At 41.5% G+C, this 24,123-nt stretch overlaps 2 protein-coding genes across 3 annotated transcripts in view; both read left to right on the forward strand.

Annotated features, from left to right (window-relative positions):
• Positions 1–11,889, forward strand: part of LOC135505643 (connector enhancer of kinase suppressor of ras 3-like) — a 54,260-nt gene extending 42,371 nt beyond the window's left edge. The window contains exons 14-21 of the mRNA XM_064924692.1: positions 4,380–4,573; positions 6,861–6,934; positions 7,437–7,508; positions 8,378–8,448; positions 9,302–9,396; positions 9,553–9,748; positions 10,436–10,605; positions 10,915–11,889. Coding sequence (XP_064780764.1) covers positions 4,380–4,573; positions 6,861–6,934; positions 7,437–7,508; positions 8,378–8,448; positions 9,302–9,396; positions 9,553–9,748; positions 10,436–10,605; positions 10,915–11,121 — 1,079 coding nt within the window. The 3' untranslated portion in view covers positions 11,122–11,889. The remainder of the gene's footprint in view (positions 1–4,379; positions 4,574–6,860; positions 6,935–7,436; positions 7,509–8,377; positions 8,449–9,301; positions 9,397–9,552; positions 9,749–10,435; positions 10,606–10,914) is intronic.
• Positions 11,890–18,111: 6,222 nt separating this feature from the next.
• Positions 18,112–24,123, forward strand: part of LOC135506104 (rho guanine nucleotide exchange factor TIAM2-like) — a 68,347-nt gene continuing 62,335 nt past the window's right edge. For both annotated transcript variants that reach the window (XM_064925536.1, XM_064925537.1), the window contains exon 1: positions 18,112–18,332. The gene's annotated coding sequence lies outside the window, so the exon portion shown is untranslated. The remainder of the gene's footprint in view (positions 18,333–24,123) is intronic.

Raw genomic sequence — 24,123 nt, forward strand, 5'->3', positions numbered from 1 at the left:
CTTCGCTTCATTTCAACGCCACATAGCCTGGGGGTAGACCATTTGGTTGGATCTCTCTCTACATTTCAACTCCTTGGCATGACCGACCTGGTTTAGATTCAATATGCTGACATATTCAGAATGTTTCGTGGAGGAGTTGGAGAAAATTACAAGAACGTTTCTGTTTCTACTCATTTTCCTAATCAAGAGAAGGACTATCATTCAGGTTTAGGGAACATTTGCCTTGCTTCTGTAGGTGAACTGTCCTATGTGTAAATGGTTAAGTTATTTAGTTTGTGTCTGTACAGATTTCTTGTACATACGTTTAAAATCATTTTAAGAAGTTGATTTGATTTTTGTACCATTTGATTTTGTATTTCATTTAATGAGTTGATATATAGATATAATTAAAGCCTATCATTTTATTTGAGATCATGTGCTTCTCTTCATAGTGTTTCATGTTACTATGCGATGGACATAACTGCCAGAGTTGACCTTTCTTAAAGCTACCTTATGAAAACCCTTGATCCGGTGCTGTTGCAAATATTGTGTTTGTGTGTGTGTGTGTGTGTGTGTGTGTGTGTGTGTGCATATTTGTGTGAAGTTCAGGTAACATTTCAAAAAAGTGTAGCTACTTTATCTCACTAACTGGTCTTCAATAAAACAGGTATGATTCAATGTGAAACTATAACATGATGTCATGACCAGGAAGACACTGAGACACAGGTAGTGCCTTAGCAACACTAACCATACATACTAAACATATGCAAGAGCTGTGAAGCTTGTATATTAAAAGGAGGAAATCAGTGTCTTCATTCCAATAATAGAATAGAAAAAAGCAGCAGTAAAAAATAACAATATATACAGGGGGGTGTCGGTACAGAGTCAATGTACGGGGGCACCGGTTAGTTGAGGTAGTATGTACATGTAGGTAGAGTTCATTAAAGTGACTATGCATAGATGACAACAGAGAGTTGCAGTGGTGTGGAGAGGGAAGGGGGGGGGGTGCAAATAGTCTGGGTAGCCATTTGACTAGATGTTCTGGTCTTATGGCTTCGGGGTAGAAGCTGTTTAGAAGCCTCTTGGATCTAGACTTGTCGCTCCAGTACCACTTGACGTGTGGTAGCAGACTGAACAGTCTATAACTAGGGTGGCTGGAGTCTTTGACAATTTGTAAGGCCTTCCTCTGACACAGCCTGGTATAGAGCTCCTGGATGGCAGGAAGCTTGGGTCCAGTGATGTACTGGGCCGTTCGCACTACCCTCTGTAGTGCCTCGCGGTCGGAGGCCGAGCAGTTGCCATACCAGCCAGTGATGCAACCATTCTGGATGTTCTTAATGGTGCAGCTGTAGAACCTTTTGAGGATCTGAGGACCCATGCCAAATATTTTCAGTCTCCTGAGGGGGAATAGGTTTTGTCGTGCCCGCTTCACGACTGTCATGGTGTGCTTGGACCATGTTGGACCTTGTTGTCGATGTAGACCCCAAGAAACTTGAAGCTCTCAACCTGCTCCACTGCAGCCCCGTCGATGAGAATGGGGGCGTGCTCGGTTCTCTTTTACCTGTTGTCCACAATCATTTCCTTTGTCTTGATCACATTGCGGGAGAGGTTGTTGTCATGGAACCACACGGCCAGGTCTCTGACCTCCTCGCTATAGGCTGTCTAGTTGTTGTCGCAACTCACAATACTTTTCAAGTGCTTTGCAATATGAATACCTCTGTGATAGTTTCAACATTTTCTAAACTATAATGAAAAGGTGCAATTTCACTTTTGGTTGCTTCTTTCTTGTTTGTTCTTTCTTATCTCAACAATAATTACTTAGAAATAATGATCTGATCTGCCATTTGAAAACATAATTATAACATATTGCAGAACTTTGAAAAGTTTTTTAATGCAGACCGATCATGAGGCAGACTTTGACATAGCTTCCCATTAGGTACAGATGTCAATTCGACGTCTATTCCATGCTGGTTCAACGTAATTTCATTGAAATTACGTGGAAACAACGTTGATTCAACCAGTGTGTGCCCAGTTGGTTAAAGCTCTGTTACTGTTTGATCACAGAAAGGACTATAGCCTGCCCTACATGGCATTTCACAATCAGATTGGAATCTAGGATTTAGGCGTACTAACTCACTGGTACACACTACGCAGGTCAGACAGGCAGCCCATGTCTGGAAAGAGGTTTAGTTGTGAATTGGAGAACAAATCCCAGATAAAGTATTTTATGAGAGTAATGCATGTGATGTAATATGATCATATGCCTAAAGATTAAGGCCCAGGTCCTCCATACTCAACTGGCGTAAGAATAATACAAAATAATAAGAATAATTGTTTTATTTTATTATGGTTGGTACCATATAAACACACATTAAACATGGAAGAATGCATAGAATTGTAGGAAATTTGCTTAAAAACAGCAAAAACAACAAAAATATCTGCCCCATGCAAAATGTGTAGAATTGCGGGAAATTTGCTTTCAAACTGAAACATGTTCTCTACACCAACAAGAGGGGCATGGGTTGCGAAGTTGGGGTTTGTTACTACGCTGAAAAATTACATTATACATCCGGACTTTTGCCACCTAAGAAAATGTGTGCGACCGGACTTTCTGAAATAGTACTTGAGCACCCCTGGCCTATGTGTTCTGAAGGAACTATCAAGTTGTTTTCAGCCTGCATTAATTTGTTGCCTAAAGTATGCAGACTTTAAGAACTACGGCGACTTTCAGTGGCGGATGACAGAACAGCATATATAAAGCATGTCACGGAGGAAACTGTTGCCACTAGTTACCACAGCCACAAAGTCAGACTCCGCCCATTTGTACAGTTTTTCGTTTAAAAAATGTATTTTAAACCTTAACCTTAAACACACCACACTGCTAACCTTATGCATAACCTTAACCTTAAATTAAGACCAAAAAGCACATTTTTGTTTTCAAACTTTTTTTTGCTAAAGCCAATTTGGACTTTGTGGCTGTGGTCACTAGTGGAAACTGAGAAATGTTGAACCAAATAGAAAATTAAGAATAATGACCGGAAATCGTTCATCATCAGGAGCAAGGGCAGCAGCAGAAAACGCTTCTTGATGCTAAAATTGTGTATTTTCATGCAATTGATGTCTCTTCGCGAAGAACACAATGCTTTCAAAGCATCTGTAGAGTAGCTTTCTTCGTCTGATGGGTTGGATAATGCACTTTTTCAAAAGTTTAAAAGTTTGTTACAGGTTGAGGAGGCATTGTGTAAAAGTTGTTTCTCGTCTGATCTAATTCATTCAGCCAATCATTACTCAGAAGTACCGACATTGAAGTATCCGTGTTTAATTTAACCTTTTTTTATGCGTGGAATTGTTATCCTCGTCAGACACTTTCTAAATGATATCTAACACACTGCCTTCATATTAAATTACATGCTACCTGGAAATCTAAACTGCAAAATGAAGGTTCATGATTGTGATTTTCTTATATGATTAAAGGTATTTTCAATCTGTAGCCGAATACAAGTAGATAGTACACAGGGCGGTGTCTAAAATTTAGGAATAGTGTTTGTCCAACCTGCCGCGATGAATTTGAAGGTGAAACGTGCCCTCATGCAGTACTAACCCCAAATAACATTTGCAGTCAGCTCCTCTCACTTCCATTTGTGCCTACTAGTGGGCTAATGTCTTCATTTGATCTCTTGCATGTAGTTTGATCAAACCACTAAAACATATTTGGGTTGATAAATGCTTAACATGTATATCATTTTGTAAACCCATGTCACTACATTTTGGAGAGCAAGACCAACATGCTATTGCCATGTGAAACAGGATGCTGTTTTATCTGTGACTCTAGTGGTTGGTGGTGACAGCAGCAGGAGGGGTGTTTGTAACTGTTGGACTGCACAAAGCCCTACATGTAGGCTATACTTGGTTGGGCAACGTTAAGGAAGGGTATGCACTTCATGTACATCCTCTTGTCATTCTGAGAGTCTGTATGAGCTGTTGTGCCTGATGGCTCCAGCATGCTGGTGACATGCTGCTGTAATAGGATATCTCTTCTCTCTGGATCAAACTCACCTGGTGCCGTACAGTACCTTCAGGACAGTGTTTGGAGGTAAGATAGCTAGACGTTCTAGAAAGGGTAGGATCAACACCTCTCAACCTATTAGATTACATTACAAAGTACAGATTCCATTATTTAACATGGGCTTTTCCTAGTTTGCCAAATGTGGAATACAAAAGGGCTACTTAATGGTAAAGTGTTGAAGAAAACAATACTTGCCTGCCTCACTGCCTCACCCAAAGCTCCAGATGACCTGGTTACAAATAACAAAGAGTAATATACTCTAAGGACGTAGTCGTCCTGTCTGCCTGCCTGTACTGTAGCTAATGTTGCAGTGCCTGACTCTGTCTGTCTGTAGGTCCCATAGGTAGGCTTACCATAGGTGATTCTGTGATGAGCCGTCGCAAGGTGTCTTTGAAGGAGCTGGGTCAGGTGGACTACCAGGGCTGGCTCTACAAGAAGAAGGAGAGCAAGGGCTTCCTGGGAACAAAATGGAAGAAGTACTGGTTTGTTCTGAAGAAGATCTCCATGTACTGGTACACTGGTCAAACGGTAAGTCCTAGTGTTGTGTTATCCCGTTGTGCTAATCTAATCTTTGTTGTTTTTAGGATGTTGACTTGTGCTAATCTAAGCCGTCGTTCTGTGTTGTGTTAGATCAGATTAGCACAACTGTCCCGGAGTTTTGCTAATCTAATCTAATCCAACATGTCGTTTTTCTAATCTGTTGTTGGGTTGTTGTGTTCTAATATGTGTTATTGTTATGTTGTGTTGGGACTGGAAACATTTTATTAGCTAAACATCAAGATGCTTTAGTTTAGGGCAGGAATGAGGAACTGGCGGCGGCCCCAATTTTGTAGGCCTATGGACCAATTTAAAAATAAATTAAAAATAACTTACTGTTCAGTTAGAATAATAGAATACACAAGGTGCTATTTAGACATTTAGTTGTGCGTCAGCAGTCACTCAATTACCCCAGGTCAGCTAAATATTTTTAGATTGTTAAATAAGTCTAGCGTCCAGCTATCTAAACATGTAGTAAGCATGGTCGAATTACCGACCGGGGTGGGGCCCATTGATCATCAGTTATCATATTAAAAACTGCAAAATTTTGCCTCCACCGTATGGCAAAATATGTAGAATTGCAGCAAATTTGCTTTAAAACAGCAACATTTTCTCTACACCCAATGGCAACGTGAGGAATTGCAGATAATGAACTCTAAAACTTTGCTGTAATGAGGGGGGCTGCTTTGCTCGCAAGGTACAGAGGCCCTTCATGATGAGTTCCATTTTTTGTCCCAGCCCCATCAAAGTTGCCCATCTCTGGTTTAGGGTATACAAAAATGTAGGCTCATATTCAATCAAATGTATTTATAAAGCCCTTTTTACATCGCCCGATGTCACAAAGTGCTATACAGAAACCCAGCCTAAAACCCCAAACCGCAAGCAATGCAAATGTGGAAGCACGGTGGCTAGGAAAAACTCCCTAAAATGGCAGGAACCTAGGAACAAACCTAGAGAGGAACTAGGCTCTGATGGGTGGCCAGTCCTCTTCTGGCTGTGCCGGGTGGAGATTATAACAGTACATGGCCAAGATGTTCAAGCGTTCATAGATGACCAGCAGGGTCAAATAATAATAATCACAGTGGTTGTCGAGGGTGCAACATAGAGTGCAACAGGTCAGCACCTCAGGAGTAAATGTCAGTTGGCTTTTCATAGCCGAGTATTCAGAGGTCGAGAAAACAGGTGCGGTAGAGAGAGAGAGTCAATCATATGACCTACTGAAGAGATGAGTCTTCAATAAAGATTTAAAGTTCAAGACCGAGCCTGCGTCTCTCATAGACAGACAGACCATTCCAAAACAAATGGAGCCCTATAGGAGAAAGCCCTGCCTCCAGCTGTTTGCTTAAAAATTCTAGGGACCATAAGGAGTCCTGCTTATTGTGACCGTAGCGTACGTGTTGGTACAGTTGAAGTCGTAAATTTACATACACCTGAGCCAAGTTAATTTAAACTCAGTTTTTCACAATTCCTGACATTTAATCCTAGTAAAATGCCTTGTCTTAGGTCAGTTAGGATTACCATTTCATTTTAATGTGAAATGTCAGAATAATAGTAGAGAATATGATTTATTTCAGCTTTTATTTCTTTCATCTCATTCCCAGTGGGTCAGAAGTTTACATGCACAATTAGTATTTGGTAGCATTGCCTTTAAATTGTTTAACCTGAGTCAAATGTTTCAGGTAGCCTTCCACAAACTTCCCACAATAAGTTGGGTGAATTTTGGCCCATTCCTTCTGACAGAGCTGGCGTAACTGAGTCAGGTTTGTAGGCCTCCTTGCTCACACACGCTTTTTCAGTTCTGCCCACACATTTTCTATAGGTTTGAGGTCAGGGCTTTGTGATGGCCACCTCCAATTGACTCAAATTATGTAAATTAGCCTCTAAGCTTCTAAAGCCATGACATAATTTTCAGGAATTTTCCAATCTGTTTAAAGGCACAGTCAATTTAGTGTATGTAAACTTCTGACCCACTGGAATTGGGATACAGTGAATTATAAGTGAAAACATGCACAAAGTAGATGTCCTAACCGACTTGCCAAAACTATAGTTTGTTAACAAGAAATGTATGGATTGGTTGAAAAACGAGTTTTAATGACTCCAACCTAAACATATGCAAACTTCTGACTTCAACTGTAAATATTAAAACAGTAATGTGTACTACTCTCCCGGACAATGTTCCTCTAACCAACCATATTTATTAACTATCCTCTTGTCACATGATCGTAATCAATTATGCATGTTATTGTTGTTTCTCTCTCTGTCACCTCTTGGTGTGTAGGCTGAGAAAGCAGAAGGATTCATCCACCTTACAAACTTCACTGTCGACCAAGCAACAGAGTGCAAGAAAAAGCAGTAAGGTTTTTCTAATTTAAAGTTTCCATTTGGCCTGTTGGAAACCCGAGTAGTGTGGGCTACACACCACACGGTCACAGGAAATTGCTGAGCTTTTGCAAGTCGAGCTCAAATGTAGTCTTTTGACAGTAACTCTTCCTTGCTGTCCATTGACGGTATATTTCACGCTGTGTTCTGTATTATCACATGTAGCCTTCTTTCGTCTGTGTAAGTCATCAACCCTAAACCATGTTTATTTTGTTCTTTACGGTATGAACGCATGCATAAGATAACTGCCCGTCTGCTGTTGACCCCATTTTGTGGTTTCACTTTAGCTTCCTTCCAAAAATAACTCTCTCTCTTAACACACAGAGCAGTGTTCGGCTCTCTCATTTAGTGTCCTATCCTGTCGTAGTAATAATAAGAATTGTATTTCTAGAGCATTTTTCACATTTACACTCAAAACACTTAATGTAGTATTTGTTGATCTGACGGCTATGTTGTTATGCCTGATCTCATTCAGTGCTATGAAGGCCAGCCATCCACAGGTTGTGACACTCTACTTTGCCGCCGAGAGTCTGAGAGAGATGAACAAGTGAGTATGTAAAAGAGGAGGGCAATGGAGGCAGGCCAGGAGATTGTAGCCTATTTGTGCCCCAAAAAATTATAACTAAACCAAGACAGACCACAGCCTGTCGTTTCCAATGGGAACAGATGAGTTATAGTGGGCAGAACGAGCAAGGAGGTTTGCAGAGCCAAGCACGAGCTAGCGAGATTCTATTGGTCGGTTCTAGCATACATCTGCATATTTCCGTTAGGGAACGCCTACTCTGTGAAATGCAGTGGTAATAACTCAATTCGAATTTGCACTCCTTTGGCAAAGGCTAAGGTCTACAAAACTTAGTCCACTCTGTTCATAACATATGTTAATTTGGGGACATACAACTGTATTGAGATCAAATGTTTAATGATGACAACATTCGCAAAATGTAGGCCTAAATCTATCTAATTGTATATTCTCCCACTGCCCACCAGTGGGCTTCCTCTCACTACCATATTTGGTAGTGAGTGGAAACGCCAAGCAGATGCTTCATATTTATACATCCAGTGAAATATCTGGCTCGTTGTTCTATCTGTGTTTGTGTAACGCTGATGTCAATAGGAACACTTACTGGTAGCTGATGTGGGCTGACACTTTGAAAATATAGCCTATTTATGTGAACGACTTTTTGTGTACTGTTTAAATGTAAATGTTAATCTTATTGTATATTATCTCAGCTTCATTTGGTCTCATGGGGCCATATTAAAATGCCATTACAGTTACCCATCCTGAAGCTATTTCAGGAAGCTACAAGCTATTTGAGGAAGCATGTGCAAAGAGGACATTTGCCTCCTAAGTACATAAAACATTGGCCGTACTGGTCAGGTATTAGTGTTTTCAGTCATGGCTTCTCAATGTTACAGGTGGCTGTCTAAGCTGTCAGCAGCAGCAGCAGCAGCTCCACTGGACGAGTCGTCAGAGAGGAACACTGGGGGTAATGGACTCAAGACATTACATGGATATTTTTTTATTAAATTGTTTTGTTTGTTTTCTTGATGAGGAAAGCCAGAAATAAGCTAGGCGAACGATAGAGGGGAACACCATTGTTGTAGTGGAGGGTATACCCACTTATTTTTCAGTACGCATTGCGTGTACACATTTCTCTGATGCGCATCAAAGTAGTGTAGTGGAAGTATAAACCATGTCAATTAATAGGGCTGATGGAACAGATAGAATGTTTAGCTTAAAATGTTCATAAACTATTCCTTCACATTTTAGGCGCAGCAATGTACACACGGCGCTAGGCCTACGCGTAAAAGTTCCCGAAATGCAATTGCGGGAAAACGCCCTTCGAAAATCCGCACCGCGCAAAGCGAGCGGTTTAATGGACAGAAATCTAAATATCCGTTGGAAATTTAGGAAAGGGCGGGATTTAAAGATTCAACAACTTTCATGAGTTGCTACTGTGACTAGGATAATGCCTTTGGCTGATAGACAATAAAAGACAGTTGGAAGAACCAATACAACAAGGAGAATGAATATGAGTAAGTCTTTAGAAAAAATGATTGCCTCCACGTTTGTGTGGTCGGATTTTGGTTATAGGCTACTTTGAAGCAAGGGAAGAAGACATAATATGAAGTAAAACGTCCAGGTGTCAAACAATTAAGGAACAGGAACAATATCGTGATGGTAATGATAGACCAAACTGTCTTCTGGTAGATGGAAAGGCTTTCCCAAAAAGCTCTATTAAATGCCAACTAGCTACAAAGTAGCATATGTCTGTCTACCTGTCAGAGGGATATCATGATAATTTGCATCAATCCATTGGCGTGCGTGCGTTTGTCTAGAGTGCTACAGTGAGGAGAGTGACCAAGAGGAGGTTGAGTCACTGGAGACATCAGAGGCTTTCGACTCTGAGCAGCTGACCATAGACTCTGTTAATGTGAGTGCTCTGTCCCATTATACTGCTTTGTATGTATGAAGATTGTTCAGCATTGATGCTACTTTGTGCTAGTGTTTAGACTGTCTGTTGCTGTAGATAAGACAATAAGGCTCATGTTAACCCAGTGTGAATGTTCTCTGTTCTCTCTCTATCCAGGGAGATGTCCCCCCATCTTGCTCCACCTCGTCCCCATGTCACTCCACTGACCCCATGTCTGCCCCTGACAGCATTGAGACTTCAGAGAGCACGGAGTCCTGGCTGGATGTCCCTTCTCCAGAGGGGGCAGTGGGACAGGTGCTGTCCCACTGGGAGGAGGATGGACCGGGGGCTGAGGCTCAGGGAGGAAAGGAGGGTAAACTGTTAGCTTCTCTGTATCGACACCACATCATCTCACTATGCTGGATTGACACAACATCATCTCACTATGCTGGATTAACACCACATCATCTCACTATCCTGGATTGACACCACATCATCTCATTATCCTGAATTGACACCACATCATCTCACTATCCTGGATTGACACCACATCATCTCATTATCCTGAATTGTCACCACATCATCTCCTTATCCTGAATTGACACCACATCATCTCATTATCCTGGATTGACACCACATCATCTCATTATCCTGGATTGACACCACATCATCTCATTATCCTGGATTGACACCACATCATCTCATTATCCTGGATTGACACCACATCATCTCATTATCCTGGATTGACACCACATCATCTCATTATCCTGGATTGACATCACATCATCTCATTATCCTGGATTGACACCACATCATCTCATTATCCTGGATTGACATCACATCATCTCATTATCCTGGATTGACACCACATCATCTCATTATCCTGGATTGACACCACATCATCTCATTATCCTGGATTGACACAAAGATGGCATAGTAGCCTAGTTAACACCCACACCTCTATACTGCCTGTTTGTTCTTATGAAATTATTTTGAATGATAACATGTAAATGATGGCATATTTTTATGCCAAATCTTGCTGTATTATTATGATTTTTAGAGGGCACATCTGATGAAATGGAGGCACTGTACATCCATCTGAAGCATGCCAGACTATCTCCATCTGGAGAACTGAAGAGGGACTTCAGAGCGTCATTCATTCAACGCTGCAAAAATGACAGAGTCAATGAGAAGCTGCATCTGGTTAGGACCCTCAACAGCACTTTAAAGGTGAGTCGCTGCATTCTGGGTCGATAAGCTTTCTGCTTACTAGAACAGGGTCATGTTCAGTAGGGCACGACATTATTTATTTTTCAAACAAAGTGTAAATGAGCATTTCTGCTGGACTAGTTTCAGGTAGTAGCTCCCCACAACCTCAATCTCTCAGTTTGTCAATCAAACCCATGAACATGGAAGTTTTTAGTTTGCTGATATTCCCTGGCTACAATACCCTTAGATGCACCTACATTATTTCCTGTTGAAATGTGAACAGCTCTACATGTCTTTTCAACACCTTAGTCTGATTTGTATATTCAATAGGCAAAAGAAGCCGACCTGTTGGCTATAGATCACGTGCTGGCAGATCCCCTTCTTACTGCACAGAGGTATCGTCAATGGAGGGTTGGGAACGTGGCGCTACTGCAGGAGATCACTCATCTCAAAATGGGCCCACCAGGTGGCAGCAGAGAGCAGTCTTTCCCCCTCGAAGCTACACGGACCCACTGCATCGCTGAAACCAGTGTGTGACCAACACAGAACAATGATAGGCATAGAGGCATCGGATACGATTCTCCACGGCCCCTATTTAAAAAGCGGCTCAGTTTAGGAGTGTTGATCTAAGATCAGCCCCCACCCCTTAAGGCAAAACTGATTTTAGATCAGCACTACTCTGAGATACTTTTTGAGTAGGAGCCCAGGCATGCCCATAAACAAAAAAACAACAGCATTGTATGCCTTATTTTATCGAGAATATTCCTGAAAAAGTGCCGTGGATATTCCTATGCTTTCTTGTATGAATGGTTATCCATGTTTCTTACAGTCTTTTAAACACGTTTTCTTTTATGACATGTGCAGTATAGTGCCACTTAGGGATTTTGGGAATAAGATGCTCCCTCTTTTAAAGGGAAACGTAATTATAATGGCACATTTTGCATTCCTTTAGATGTATGATGTATCCTATCACTGGGTACGGATTGGGTGTTATTACTATTTTTCTAGTCACCATTGTTTGTAACACTGATATTAGGGAAGTTTGTTCTAGGTACACACCTTGTTCAATTAGTTTCACATCACTGAGACTGGCCTAAGTAGAGTTTGTCTAAATAACTTTTTCTTTCATAAGTAAATCAGCATTGACTAAATTATGTTTTTATTTGTTTTTAATATTTTATCATTCAAACTTTGTAAATATTTTGTACATTGTGTATGGTTTTGTGGAATGAACTTGTACTGTTTGCATGTTGTATGAATTTAACATGCATATGCTAAACAAATAAAGTCAGAGCTTTTTTCTAAGTCAAAGCCTAATGTCATATTAACTTATTATCGGTAGGCCACAGGGCTCCAAATAGGATACTGATGGTACGCATTGAACCTGCTGGTATTGAACATAGGTGTTCAGTATGAAAAGGTCAAAGTATTGTAAAGAAACTGCATATGGTTGCAGAAATACTCTGCAAAAAGTTATGTGAATGAAGTTGATAGAAAGTAGCTTGGAAGATACAGATGATATCTTGGCCATCTGTTGCAGGACCTTTTGTGTAAAGCACAAAGACGGATTCTTGGCTGGCTGCCCTCCTGTCAACCTCACTGCTGACACCAACTCAATTGAATGAGGAATGGGGGGGGGGTTATTCACTGTCTCTCCACTAGATGTCACTGTCATGCCGGATAGATGGAGAGCCTGTCTTTGACTGCTTCTTTCTCAGATGGTGCATTATTTCCAACAATGTGCACTACTTTTGCCCAGAGCCCTATAGGGCCCTAAATAGGTTACCATTGCAGACAGCATTGCCTTGCTGTAGGCCTCAGGGTAGGTAGGGGGAACTCGTCTTGCAGCGTAACTAAGGTTACCCAAACTTTAAATGTGTTTCCCAGTCAAACACCTATGTTTTCCATGGATGCTATCCTATATGAGCCCCCTGGGGGCTAACCCAGTATATATTTAACTGGGGTCATACTGAAGGAGAGAGACCAGTAGAGGCTATAGGGGGACCACCTAGTATACACCGCACTGTATTATTAGGATGTCTAATGAAAAGGCTCTGTTCAAACTGACTATGTACTCTAAATTGGAGTGGTTACATGTGTGTGGTCTTGGGAATGTCAGTGTGTATGAGCTAGAGCTGTTAAATAAGCAGTCACATTCCTAAAACCTGATGACACAAGTTATCTACATGTCGAAGACGGAGTATGAGACGTCAAGAGGCAAAATGTCAAATAAACCATTAAAATTTCAGAGTGCAGGTGTTTTACAACAAGCGGGTCAGAAAATAAGTCTTGGTGTAGACGAAGCAAGCTATGGTTGGGGCCAGAGGTGTGGAATTAAGGCTTCTCTCGACCTACTCATATCCAGCTATGGCTCTGCTGCTTACAAACAGTCAAATGGCCTCAAAATGATTTAATCATGAGAGGGCTGCCTGCTTCCCGCAAAATCAGCATGAACAGGGGATCCCTGGGTTATATGCATATCTATTAGTCTCTGAAGTTCTCCACTCAAGTGTACAGAGAGCAATGTTAACAGCAACTTTGATGTCCCAGTCTTTAAAAATTACCTGAACTGCTCACACACACACACACACACACACACACACACACACACACACACACACACACACACACACACACTGGTGATGGGGTACACATCATACACTGACTCATTAGTGTAATATGAATTAATAACTTGTGGTTTACCAATCCACACAGAAATTATTTTATATGATGCTGACTAAATCAGGGGCTAATATTGCCTTTCCTAGAGTTCTATCATGTCAATATTATTGTTCTCTTTCCAAAGAGTATCAAAACCACCTTGAACAATAAATGTTATGAAAATGAAGTTCAACATTGAGTGAGAGATATATGGCCGTGAGTAATCTGCAAAGATGATAATGTTGGGGAAACATCAGCTATTTCTATTGGCGTATACTGTATGTCCATCTGTAAGAATGTCCGAGGCCAACATGAAGCTGATTCAAGAAGGGCTATTTCTCGGTAGGTTCTGTTTATGTGCATATTTAACCAACTGATTTGTTCTACAGTGCCTTCGGAAAGTATTAAGATCCCTTGACTTTTTCCACATTGTTACATTAAATCCTTATTCTAAAATGGATTACATGAATACAAAACCTCAGCAATCTACACACAATACCCCATGATGACAAAGTGAAAACGGGTTTTTAGACAATTTTACAAATGTATTAAAAAAATCAATAAATTCAATTGATTGGATATGATTTGGAAAGGAACACACCTGTCTATATAAGGTCCCACAGTTGACAGTGCAACAACCAAGCCATGAGGTCGAAGGTATTGTACGTAGAGCTCCGAGACAAGATTGTGTTAAGGCACATATCTGGGGAATGGTACCAAAAAATGTCTGCAGCATTGAAGGTCCCCAAGAACACAGTGGGCTCCATCATTCTTAAATGGACAAAATTTGGAACCACCAAGACTCTTCCTAGAGCTGGCCAAACTGAGAAATCGGGAGAGAAGAGCCTTGGTCAGGGAGGTGACCAAGAACCCGATGGTCACTCTGACAGAGCTCTAGAGTTCCTCTGTGGAGATGGGAGAACCTTCCAGAAGGACAACCATCTCTGCAGCACTCCACCAATCAGGCCTTTTATGGTAGAGTGGCCAGATGGAAGCCACTCTTCAGTAAAATGCACATAACAGCCCGCTTGGAGTTTGCCAAAAAGGCACCTGAAGAATCTCAGACCATGAGAAACAAGATTCTCTAGTCTGATGAAACCAATATAGAACTTTTTTGGCCTGAATGCCAAGCGTCACGTCTGGAGGAAACCTGGTATCCCTATGGTGGCAGCATCATCTGTGGAGATGTTTTTCAGCGGCAGGGACTGGGAGACTAGTCTGGATCAAGGGAAAGATGAACGGAGCAAAGTATATAGAGATCCTTAATGAAAATCTCCTGCAGAGCACTCAGCACCTCAGACTGGGGCAAAGGATTACCTTCCAACAGGACAATGATCCTAAACACACAGCCAAGACAACGCAGGAGTGGCTTCGGGACAAGTCTCTGAATGTCCTTGAGTGGCCCAGTCAGAGCGAGGACTTGAACCCAATCGAACATCTCTGGAAAGACCTAAAAATAGCTGTGCAGCGACACTCTCATCCAACCTGACAGAGCTTAAGAGGATCTACAGAGAAGAATGGGAGAAACTCCCCAAATACAGGTATGCCAAGCTTGTAGCGTCATAACCAAGAAGACTCGAGGCTGTAATCTCTGCCAAAGGTGCTTCAACAAAGTACTGATTAAAGGGTCTGAATACTTATGTAAATGTCATATTTCATTTTTTTATTTTTATAAATTAGCAAAAAAAAATAAACCTGTTTTTTATTTGCCATTATGGGGTATTGTGTAAAGATTGAGGGGGAAAAATGATTTAATCAATTTTAGAATAAGGCTGTAACGTAAGAACCAGAGTAGAGACCAGAGTAGAGTAAAGCACTGATCAAAAGTAGTGCACTTTAAAGAGAATAGGGAGCCATTTGGGAGGTAAATAAAGACTCCAGTGAGTCATCAGTCATCTTTGGACAGCTTCAGAAACAGCCTTGGTGTTGCTCAGATGACAATGCCACACATTCCTAAGCAGTGCTTGTGGTGTAGGCCGCCACCAATGTTGCGTCCGACCAGCTACAGAGTGCTCCTCACTTTAACCCACAGCGAAGGAACAACAAGAGGACTGTTCTTATGCTCTAGACACATTGTTTACTACTTTGAGTAAACAACAATAACATTCCAGACAATTTTGTTCCATCTCAAAACAAAAAGTCACAGAAACTGGGGATTTTCCTGGAAGGCGATTTGTCAGGCAATGTTATGAGTTGACACACAGATACAGTGTGTTCATCACATGATAAGAAAGTCAACAATGACTATAGGATAGTCTGGACATGCTCATCCCAAAGCCTACACCCTCTCTCTTCCCTGCAGCTCAATCAACCATCAATGCAGGTGCAGACCATCACACATGCCAACCTATAACAAAAACATCCCCGAGAAAAGGCTCTTCCCTGGATCTCCTTAGCCTCCTGGGTTTCAGTTAGTCTGTCAGCATCCCCAGAGATCCTTCCTCAATCTGCCCTCATCCACTCAGTCAATATCAGCAGTGATAATGTTTCTGCATCACTGGACAATCAAGCGTCCAAAAAAACACACTCTTTGCTATATAGTGTACAAATTTTTACCAAAGCCCTACCCTACATAGTGAATAGGGTGCTATTTAGGACACAGTCACAGGAATATTAATGCTGATTGTTGATATGTGCTGCCGAGGGGCAGTCCAGGTCCCCTGTGAGTCTCCTCCCTCAAGACTTCTATATATTTTATATCTTTACATGATTACATTTTCTCACCCTGTTTGGGGCCATCCGTAATGCCCTGTGGCAATGATTACATGGTGTGAGTGTGAGTCATGCCATTAAAACAAGGTTATGGTGTTAGACATTCAGAGGCTGTGTTGTATGGGCTACAGACAATAAAAACAGACAGACAAAGCCAGCACCACTGATGGCTAGACTATTACAGGCCCTGTGGCTTGCTTGGAAGCTATGTACTGAAATTATAAATTCTACATGTGGATTTGACAGCCAGGGCTGAGCGGGCCTTACCTTAGGCTGGAAATGATTATATCCTTGACAACGACAGCTGTGTTGAGGGTGGAAAAAAACAGGGTGGTGAAATAGATCCAGAAAACACCACAGATAAGATGTTTCTTGATGTCTGAACTTGGGTGGTTTCAGGGACTGGGACTGATGAACCAAGTCACACAGCAGATAGTAAATATAAATCCTCTGTCCTTACGGCTCTTATACTCTGTGGTGGGATGGATGGACGGGATGAGTGAGGATAAAGTATCCCACTCAATAGGTGAATCATCCACACTCTGGCTGGACCAAATGACATCGTGGATCATTGGGCCCAGTCCGTTACCTCTCACCACCACTCACCTTGCCCAGGGAACTCCACTGTAAATAGGAAACGAGAGCCCATGTGGACACCCACCCGCAGGGTTTCATTTCGCAACCTAGCCGGGTGAACTGAGGACTGGAGGGGGAGGCAGAGAGAAGGGGAGGCTGACACAGTTCCAGGCAGGTACAGTAGGGTACAGATAGATGGAGCGTTGTTGTACCTGATGGGGAGATAGACATTGTAAAATGTTGAAAATGAAAACATTTATTTAAATACTGGCAATAAAAACTTCCAGTGCTCTGTTTTGAGTCATCAGTCATGGTTCCATATCCTTAGCCATATCCATATCCTCCCTCTTCGTGTTGAAAACAGGACATTTGATGGACAAATCTTGTGTTTGATAAGAGGAAATCAAATAAATGACAGGTCAAAGTGTGTGCCCAGAATTGATGAGAACTCAGTTAAAATGATTCTAGTCTGTGTATGTTTTGTTGATAGGAACTGTTGTGAGGAGCAGGCCCTAATTGAGATCAGGCTTCTCTGATTAGCAGAACAGTTCATGACATCCCCTGTTTTTCTTAGCTTGGATCATATTAATACATCCCTATGTAACACTTGATTTGAGTAACTCAGTTCTACACTATTCGAAAAAAAGGTGCTTTCTATAACCTAAAAGGGTTCTTCAGCTGTCTACATAGGTGAACCCTTTGAATAACTTGTTTTGGTTCCAGGTAAAACCCTTTTGGGTCCAGGTAGAACCCTTTCCACAGTGTTCTACATGGAACCAAAAAGGGTTCTACCTGAAAGCAAAAAGGGTTCTACCTGGAACCCCCCAAAAATGTCCTATGGGGACAGTTGAAGAACCGTTTTGGAACCCTTTCTCCCTAAGAGTGTTGTGTCCACTTGGTCACACTTCAATGGCTTTAGATTACAGCTTCCTTTGTTTTACTGTGTATTGTAACTTGCCATGCTGTACTTAAGAGTTACACATTAATAATAGCACTATGTAGAATCCTGTGTGCAGCTATCTTTTAAATGTAGTCTAGTGAAGATATGGAATATTTTGAAGCTTCTCCTCACACTTAGTAACCCTTACAAAAAAAGATTCCAGTTTTGAAAATGCAGTAACTGCAGTCAACTGTGGTACTTAGGACGCAGTAACTGCAGAATAACTGTGGTGTACTGCAGTTATGCTGCACTCTAACTGCAGTTACAGAGTAAAACATTTTTTTATTTTGGACATAGTATTTGCAGCATACTGCAGTTATACTGCACTCTGACTGCAATCTTTTTTCTTAAAACTTTTGGAAGAGGTAATGAAGACAAATTAGGACTATGTCAGTTTGTGGGAGCAGAATTCCACACCATGGAGAAAAGTGAAGGATTAAGAATGAGGCATATATGAATTAGAGAAACGATATGTTATTAATGTTGTTACTATTCCTTAGAAAATGTATTATGGCATGTTCATGTTCCATAGAAAAATGAAGCGCGCATCCGTCCCACTGGCGGGGGTGTGGTTTCCACCGATACAACTAATATGGTTGAGGTACTCCTCCCTCAATGTATTGATGAGCATACTATTGTACATTTGTTGAAGGATAGGCTAGGCGACTGTTCATTGCTTGGACAGCATTTGAATTTCCATGAGTTGTTTAGATCGAACACTCAAGAGTTGTGTTGATTAGGACTCCAGTAAAGTGTTGTGTCTTTTGAAGATCTGTAATTCGTGCAGAAAATATGGAGTAACTGCAATTGTTCCCAACCGTGCAACCTCCGGATTTAGGCTACCGTGGGTTTAAAACGGGTGAGTTTAACTATTGGTAAATTATCTTGATTGTATTGTTTCAGCGTTCATCAGATAACAATTGTATTGTCGCTCCGGAATTTGTTTTCGGACACATTGTTGGTTAGTCTAGAATTATTTATATTGTTCTCACGCAATTGTCGAATAGTATCCACAAATTAGCAGCATAGCCATATTCTCACGTGTGTGGATCAAATAAAGGCGTTCCAATTAAATGTATCAACATTTCCCCAAAAGTGTTTACTCCTCTAGGTACTTCAGCGTGGTATGACATGTCACAGTGCGCTTGGCTTGCATGTGACTGGTTCTGTTGTAGGAATCACTTGACATCTGTTTATTAATCATTTATGGAGGCATTAATTTAGTAAAAGTCGTGTTACATGCTGACCAGACCGCTCGTGTGTTCGTGTGGATTTTATCCACCCACACCAGATGAGATCAGGACAAGCACTCTGAACCAACTATATTAATTTGGACACAGGTCGAAAACCATGAAACATTATGGCAATTTAGCTAGTTAGCTTGCTGTTGCTAGCTAATTTGTCCTAGGATATAAACATTGGGTTATTTTACCTGAAATGCACAAGGTTCTCTACTCTGACAATTAATCCACAGGTAAAAGGGTAGACCGAGTTTGTTTCTAGTAATCTCTCCTCCAGGCTTCTTCATCTTCTTTAGACTTTATATGGCGGTTGGCAACCAACTTTAAGGTGCATTACCACCACCAACTGGACTGGAGTATGGACCTCAGTTCATCTTTCAATCACCCATGTGGGTATATGCTCCTAAAAACCAATGAGGAGATGGGAGAGGCGGGACTTGCAGCGAGTCAATGTCACAAATAGAACAAAGTTCTATTTTAGTGCCTGGCTACTACGCATATGCTCGTTGATGCACGAGCAGTGTGGGTGCAATGATTGAATATTATGTATGTGTACATTTATTTTGCAATGCTCGCGCACGCGGCGTGATCGGTGTGGTCTGCATGTTACTGTCAAATACTTAGTGAGAATCATAAAATGGTCATACAACAAAAAGACTTTGGAAGATTCTTTTTAACCTTTATGTTAATCGGCATTGATATGTCTTGTGTGTGAGCAGAGAGCAGAGGAGATGGCCTAGCGGCACTTGTGGCCCTGGTGGGTGATACAGATGTAATTGTAGGGGCCAAACCAAGACTTACTATGAATAACTGTGGCTCTTGTCTTACTGTGGTTTTTGGACAGTGAGGAGGCTATTGCGTCTGACAGTCTGAATTATTTGTCTGAATGGATGCAATAAATATGACCTGTTATGATGCCATTACAACTATACTCAGATGGTTTATGCTCACTAAAAAGATACTTACAAACTGTAGCAAATGATACCAATGCATTTCTATGACACATATGTTAGCCCGACCAGTCGTTTGTCATCTGTGTCCAACTGGATTCTTGAAAGTGTCAGCATGATTCAGTTAGGCAGGCGCCTAGCTGAACCGAAGGAGTCGCACACTCCCTTAAAAGACCTTTGCTTGAAAAACAAGGAAAAAGATGCCATAGCCAGTATACAATTCCTCAAAATAGTCGGAATTCATTTAAACTACCTCAAGAAATCGGTCATTTCTTTTTACGTTTTTGCAGAGGAGATTTTAGTCACTCAATTCTATATCTAACTTAACTGTTTGGTGCCGTATTTATCATTGAAAAAATTAGCATGAAAAGTAGTCGTCTCTCATTGAATGACAACAAAGACATTATTGAATAATCCCTACTGTTGACCAGTCACAGAAGAAGGGGCGTAGACTTCGGTTTGCCTCCAGAAAAAAAATGTGTGCCCGAACTGCCGAAAAAAACGACACCGAATTCCAAAATGAACAAAAACGTCACAAAATGTCATAATATATGGACAAACTCTTCCAAACGTTTTAGTCTGGGAAGCATGCGTTTATGCAGCCGACTAGCTATACTTGTGTCCCTGGGGACCGGCTTGTACATAAAACATCCTCCATTCAGACTGCAGGCGCATCGTTTTCCTCCTCAACTTGCTTTAATGGCGAGCCGGCAGGAAAAAACTGTTCCACCACCATGCTAGTAGCTATTGCTACTTCCAGATCTTGCATATAGCGTTCAGCCAGGGGTAACAGACTGCTGCAACCTGATTGACCAAACATCAGGAAGTATCATTAGCCACTCTAGCATGGTGGTGGAAAATTGTGCTTTATTAAGACAGTACGCATATTTTTCCAGTTCTTCTTTTGGAGTCTCGCCATTAAAGCTAGTTAAAGAGGAAATCGACGCCTTTGCCACCTGAATGGAGGATATTTTAAGTACGAGCCATTCGCCGGGGGACAGGAGTGTATAGCCAGCTGCACAAAGTCCAGTCGGACTCAGATGACAAACAACGTAAAAAGAATAATAGAACCATCTGAGGCCCGTCGGGTTACCTTATAAGACTGCGATCAATGGAATTGTAACGGTCAGATAACATTAACGCACCCTTAATTCTGTCATTAGCAAAGCACATGAGCATGAAGCCAGGTTTAGAAGCCAACAATCCATCCAGCCCACTATTCATTAACTTGCTCCAACACAATGTCGTTAAGTCATTAGACAACATATGGGGAAACAAGTCTTCACACATGACTGAGGTACCTCCTCCTGTTCATATGTAAAGATCCCATTGTCCATGTAGGCCTAATCATTAAGAGCACAAGACAGGAATTATTCATGACAAATGCATCTACAGAATGTTGTGATGTGGTGGGAATATATATATATATTTTTTTAGAGATCAAACAGTTTCTATCTAAAATGCCAAATTCGTTTGATATGCAAACTCTCAATGAGACTTCATGGAGCTGAGAAGCTCACTCGTAAGATATAGCTGGGGCCATGTGTATAAGTGTATCAGGTCCCTCCTGTCCACATCACCTTATCCATTATGATCTAAAAGGCTAAACTGATCCTAGATCAGCACTCCTACGCTGAGACGCTTGATACATAAAGCCCCTGGTCTGTCTATACTGAAAAAATATATAAATGCAACATGCAACCATTTCAAAGATAGATTTTGCTGTTGAAGTTCATATAAGGAAATTAGCAACTTGAAATAAATTCATTAGGCCCTAATCCATGGATTTCACATTACTCTGCAAGGGTGCACCCAAAGAGGGAGCCAGGCCCAGCCAATCAGAATGTGTTTTTCCCCACAAAATCACTTTGTTACAGACAGAAATACTCCTCAGCACCCCCCTCCCCTCAGACGATTCTGCAAGTGAAGAAGCCGGATGTGAGGTCCTGGACTGGCGTGGTTACACGTGGTCTGCGGTTATGAGGCCGGTTGGACGTACTGCCAAATTCTCTAAAATGACATTGGAGGTGGCTTATGGTAGAGAAATGAACATGGAATTATCTGGCAATAGCTCTCGTGGGCATTCTTACAGTTATCATGACAATTGCACACTCCCTCAACACTTGAGACATCTGTGGCATTGTGTTGTGTGACAAAACTGCACATTTTAGAGTGGCCTTTTATTGTCCCCAGCACAAGGTGCACCTGTGTAATGATCATGCTGTTTAATCAGCTTCTTGATATGCCACACCTATCAGGTGGATGGATTATCTTGACAAAGGCTAAAATTCTCACTAACATGGATGTAAACACATTTGTGCACAAAATTTGAGATAAATAATATTTGTGTGTGTATGGAAAATGTCTGGGATCTTTTATTTTAGTTCATTAAACATGGGACCAACACTTTACATTGACGTTTATATTTTTGTTCAGTGTATAATAAGGCTGTAACAGCTGGTCATTGACCATATGGCCATTGAGGTGGTGACTTCTTGGCCATAAAGACTGCTGTCAAATGAGCAAACAAGAGAAAGTCTTCATGTGTGACCCTCGGAGATAATAGCAATTCAGAACACTTTTATTGAATACTCCATGACAGCCTTGACAGTAGGGCCATTGTCCAACCTTATTTCATTCGACGTGAAAAGAAACCTCTTGTAAGGATATTGGGCGACTTGTGGTCAAAGCTATCGTAACTTTGCAGAGAAACTTTGGGTCACATTTCATTATAATATTTTTTTGGTCTGGTGGAAGAAAGTAGAAAGAACAAAAAGTTAAATTTTTACACAAGAATAACAAATATTGACCAGGGTTTTTTTCTGAGTCAAAAAAGGGCTGAGGTGGTGGGCGTGGCAGGGGGGAGCGGTCGGCGAGGCTAAATTTGAGAGAAGATTTTAGATGCCCCCATCTTGGTGTAGACATATATTTGCATTTTTAAGACCAATTTCCTGTAATTCTAAACATTTTGCCATGCAGCTGAGTGAAAGCGTTGCAGTTTTAAAGCAGATGCTACATATTCTACCATGTTCTTTTGCTCAAACATAAAACAACATCTGTACTGATAAATTCATTGTTTTGGGAATTTAGAATTCTCTCTGAGCTCAAATATCTAGGTCCGTTATCTTTTCTACATACTTTATATCTGGTTGAAATGTATTTCAACATTTTTGGGACTTAGGCGACCTGAAAAAAAGCTTAGGCGGCTTGCCCAAGATTTCAATTGCAGAAGAATCCCTGATTGACATAATTTTTGCGTTCTCTGACACATGCTAGAAGTTGGAAACCAAACTGTTTACTCCCTGGTCCCTAGTTGACAGCTGAACCCAGTCAGAAAACTGGTCAGCCCAAAGCAAACGAAGAGCCAGTCCCTGGTCTTGGACACCAGTCAAAGAAGGGGATATTGGACCCCATGCAACATTCCAACAGCTATGCTAGACCGACATATGCTTACAGACTGACAACAATAATCAGGTGAACCAACCAACATCAACAACCAGGCCTGGTCAACGCTGGGCCAGCCAGGTTTGCTCCCAGATAACCAGATGTAAATGGTCTGCGTTCACGCTCAATTGAAGTCAAACACGGGGTCCAATTGGCTGCAATCAATAGATAACATCGACCAATTCGCTAAGGCAAATTTGCTTTAGTAATGTAAAGCTGGCACCAGACTCCTAAGCACAAAACATCATCATTTATTTTCTCAGCATAAATCCTTGACTAATCCACATCATTATATACATTCTTTCCTAAGAACAACACCCTCCAGAAATAGTAAACCCTCTAATCTAGCGGCATCCAAATACAAGTCTGTGTGTGTGCAGATGCAGTGTACCTACAGATGGATAAAGCCAAGGCAGTGGAGTGGTTAGTCACTATGGGCTTTGGGTTTCCATGACAGCGCTCTCTTTGTGCCCGTCAGTCGGCTGCATGCCCCAGCCTTCCATCCTGTGCTGGTGGTGGTGTGCTGTGTTTGCTCTGCCTACCGCTGCACTCCAGGACTCCAGTTGGCCTTTAGTGTGCTCTTTAGTCTGCCCAAGCCCCTCACACATTCAGCTTCAGCAGCACAACAAGCCACGTTGGGGGGGGGGGGGGGATTTCCAGACGTTTATTAGAGGCTGAAGAGAAAGAGACATTTTTACGGACAACAGAAGGTGACATTCCTGCTGAATTTCTTGCTCTGTAAATCAGTAAAAGAGACAAGCATTGCAAGCAACAAGCATCCTCATTACCTTGCCATCATATGCACACAGAAGGAGGAACACGTGTGTCAATGTAAACAGGTAAGTGAATGGTGTGGTGCAGTCAAAAGATAGCAGGGGCCTCATTTATACAGTTTTCATGCAAAAGTTGGCATTTATAAAAACTAAACTTGAAAATGTGCTTATCCTCCCGCAAACTGTAGACTATGCGTACATACTGTTTCTAGTGGTTGATGTATTGCATTGCAAGAAAGCAA

Source organism: Oncorhynchus masou, chromosome 19 (assembly GCF_036934945.1).
Source record: "Oncorhynchus masou masou isolate Uvic2021 chromosome 19, UVic_Omas_1.1, whole genome shotgun sequence".
Taxonomy (NCBI): domain Eukaryota; kingdom Metazoa; phylum Chordata; class Actinopteri; order Salmoniformes; family Salmonidae; genus Oncorhynchus; species Oncorhynchus masou.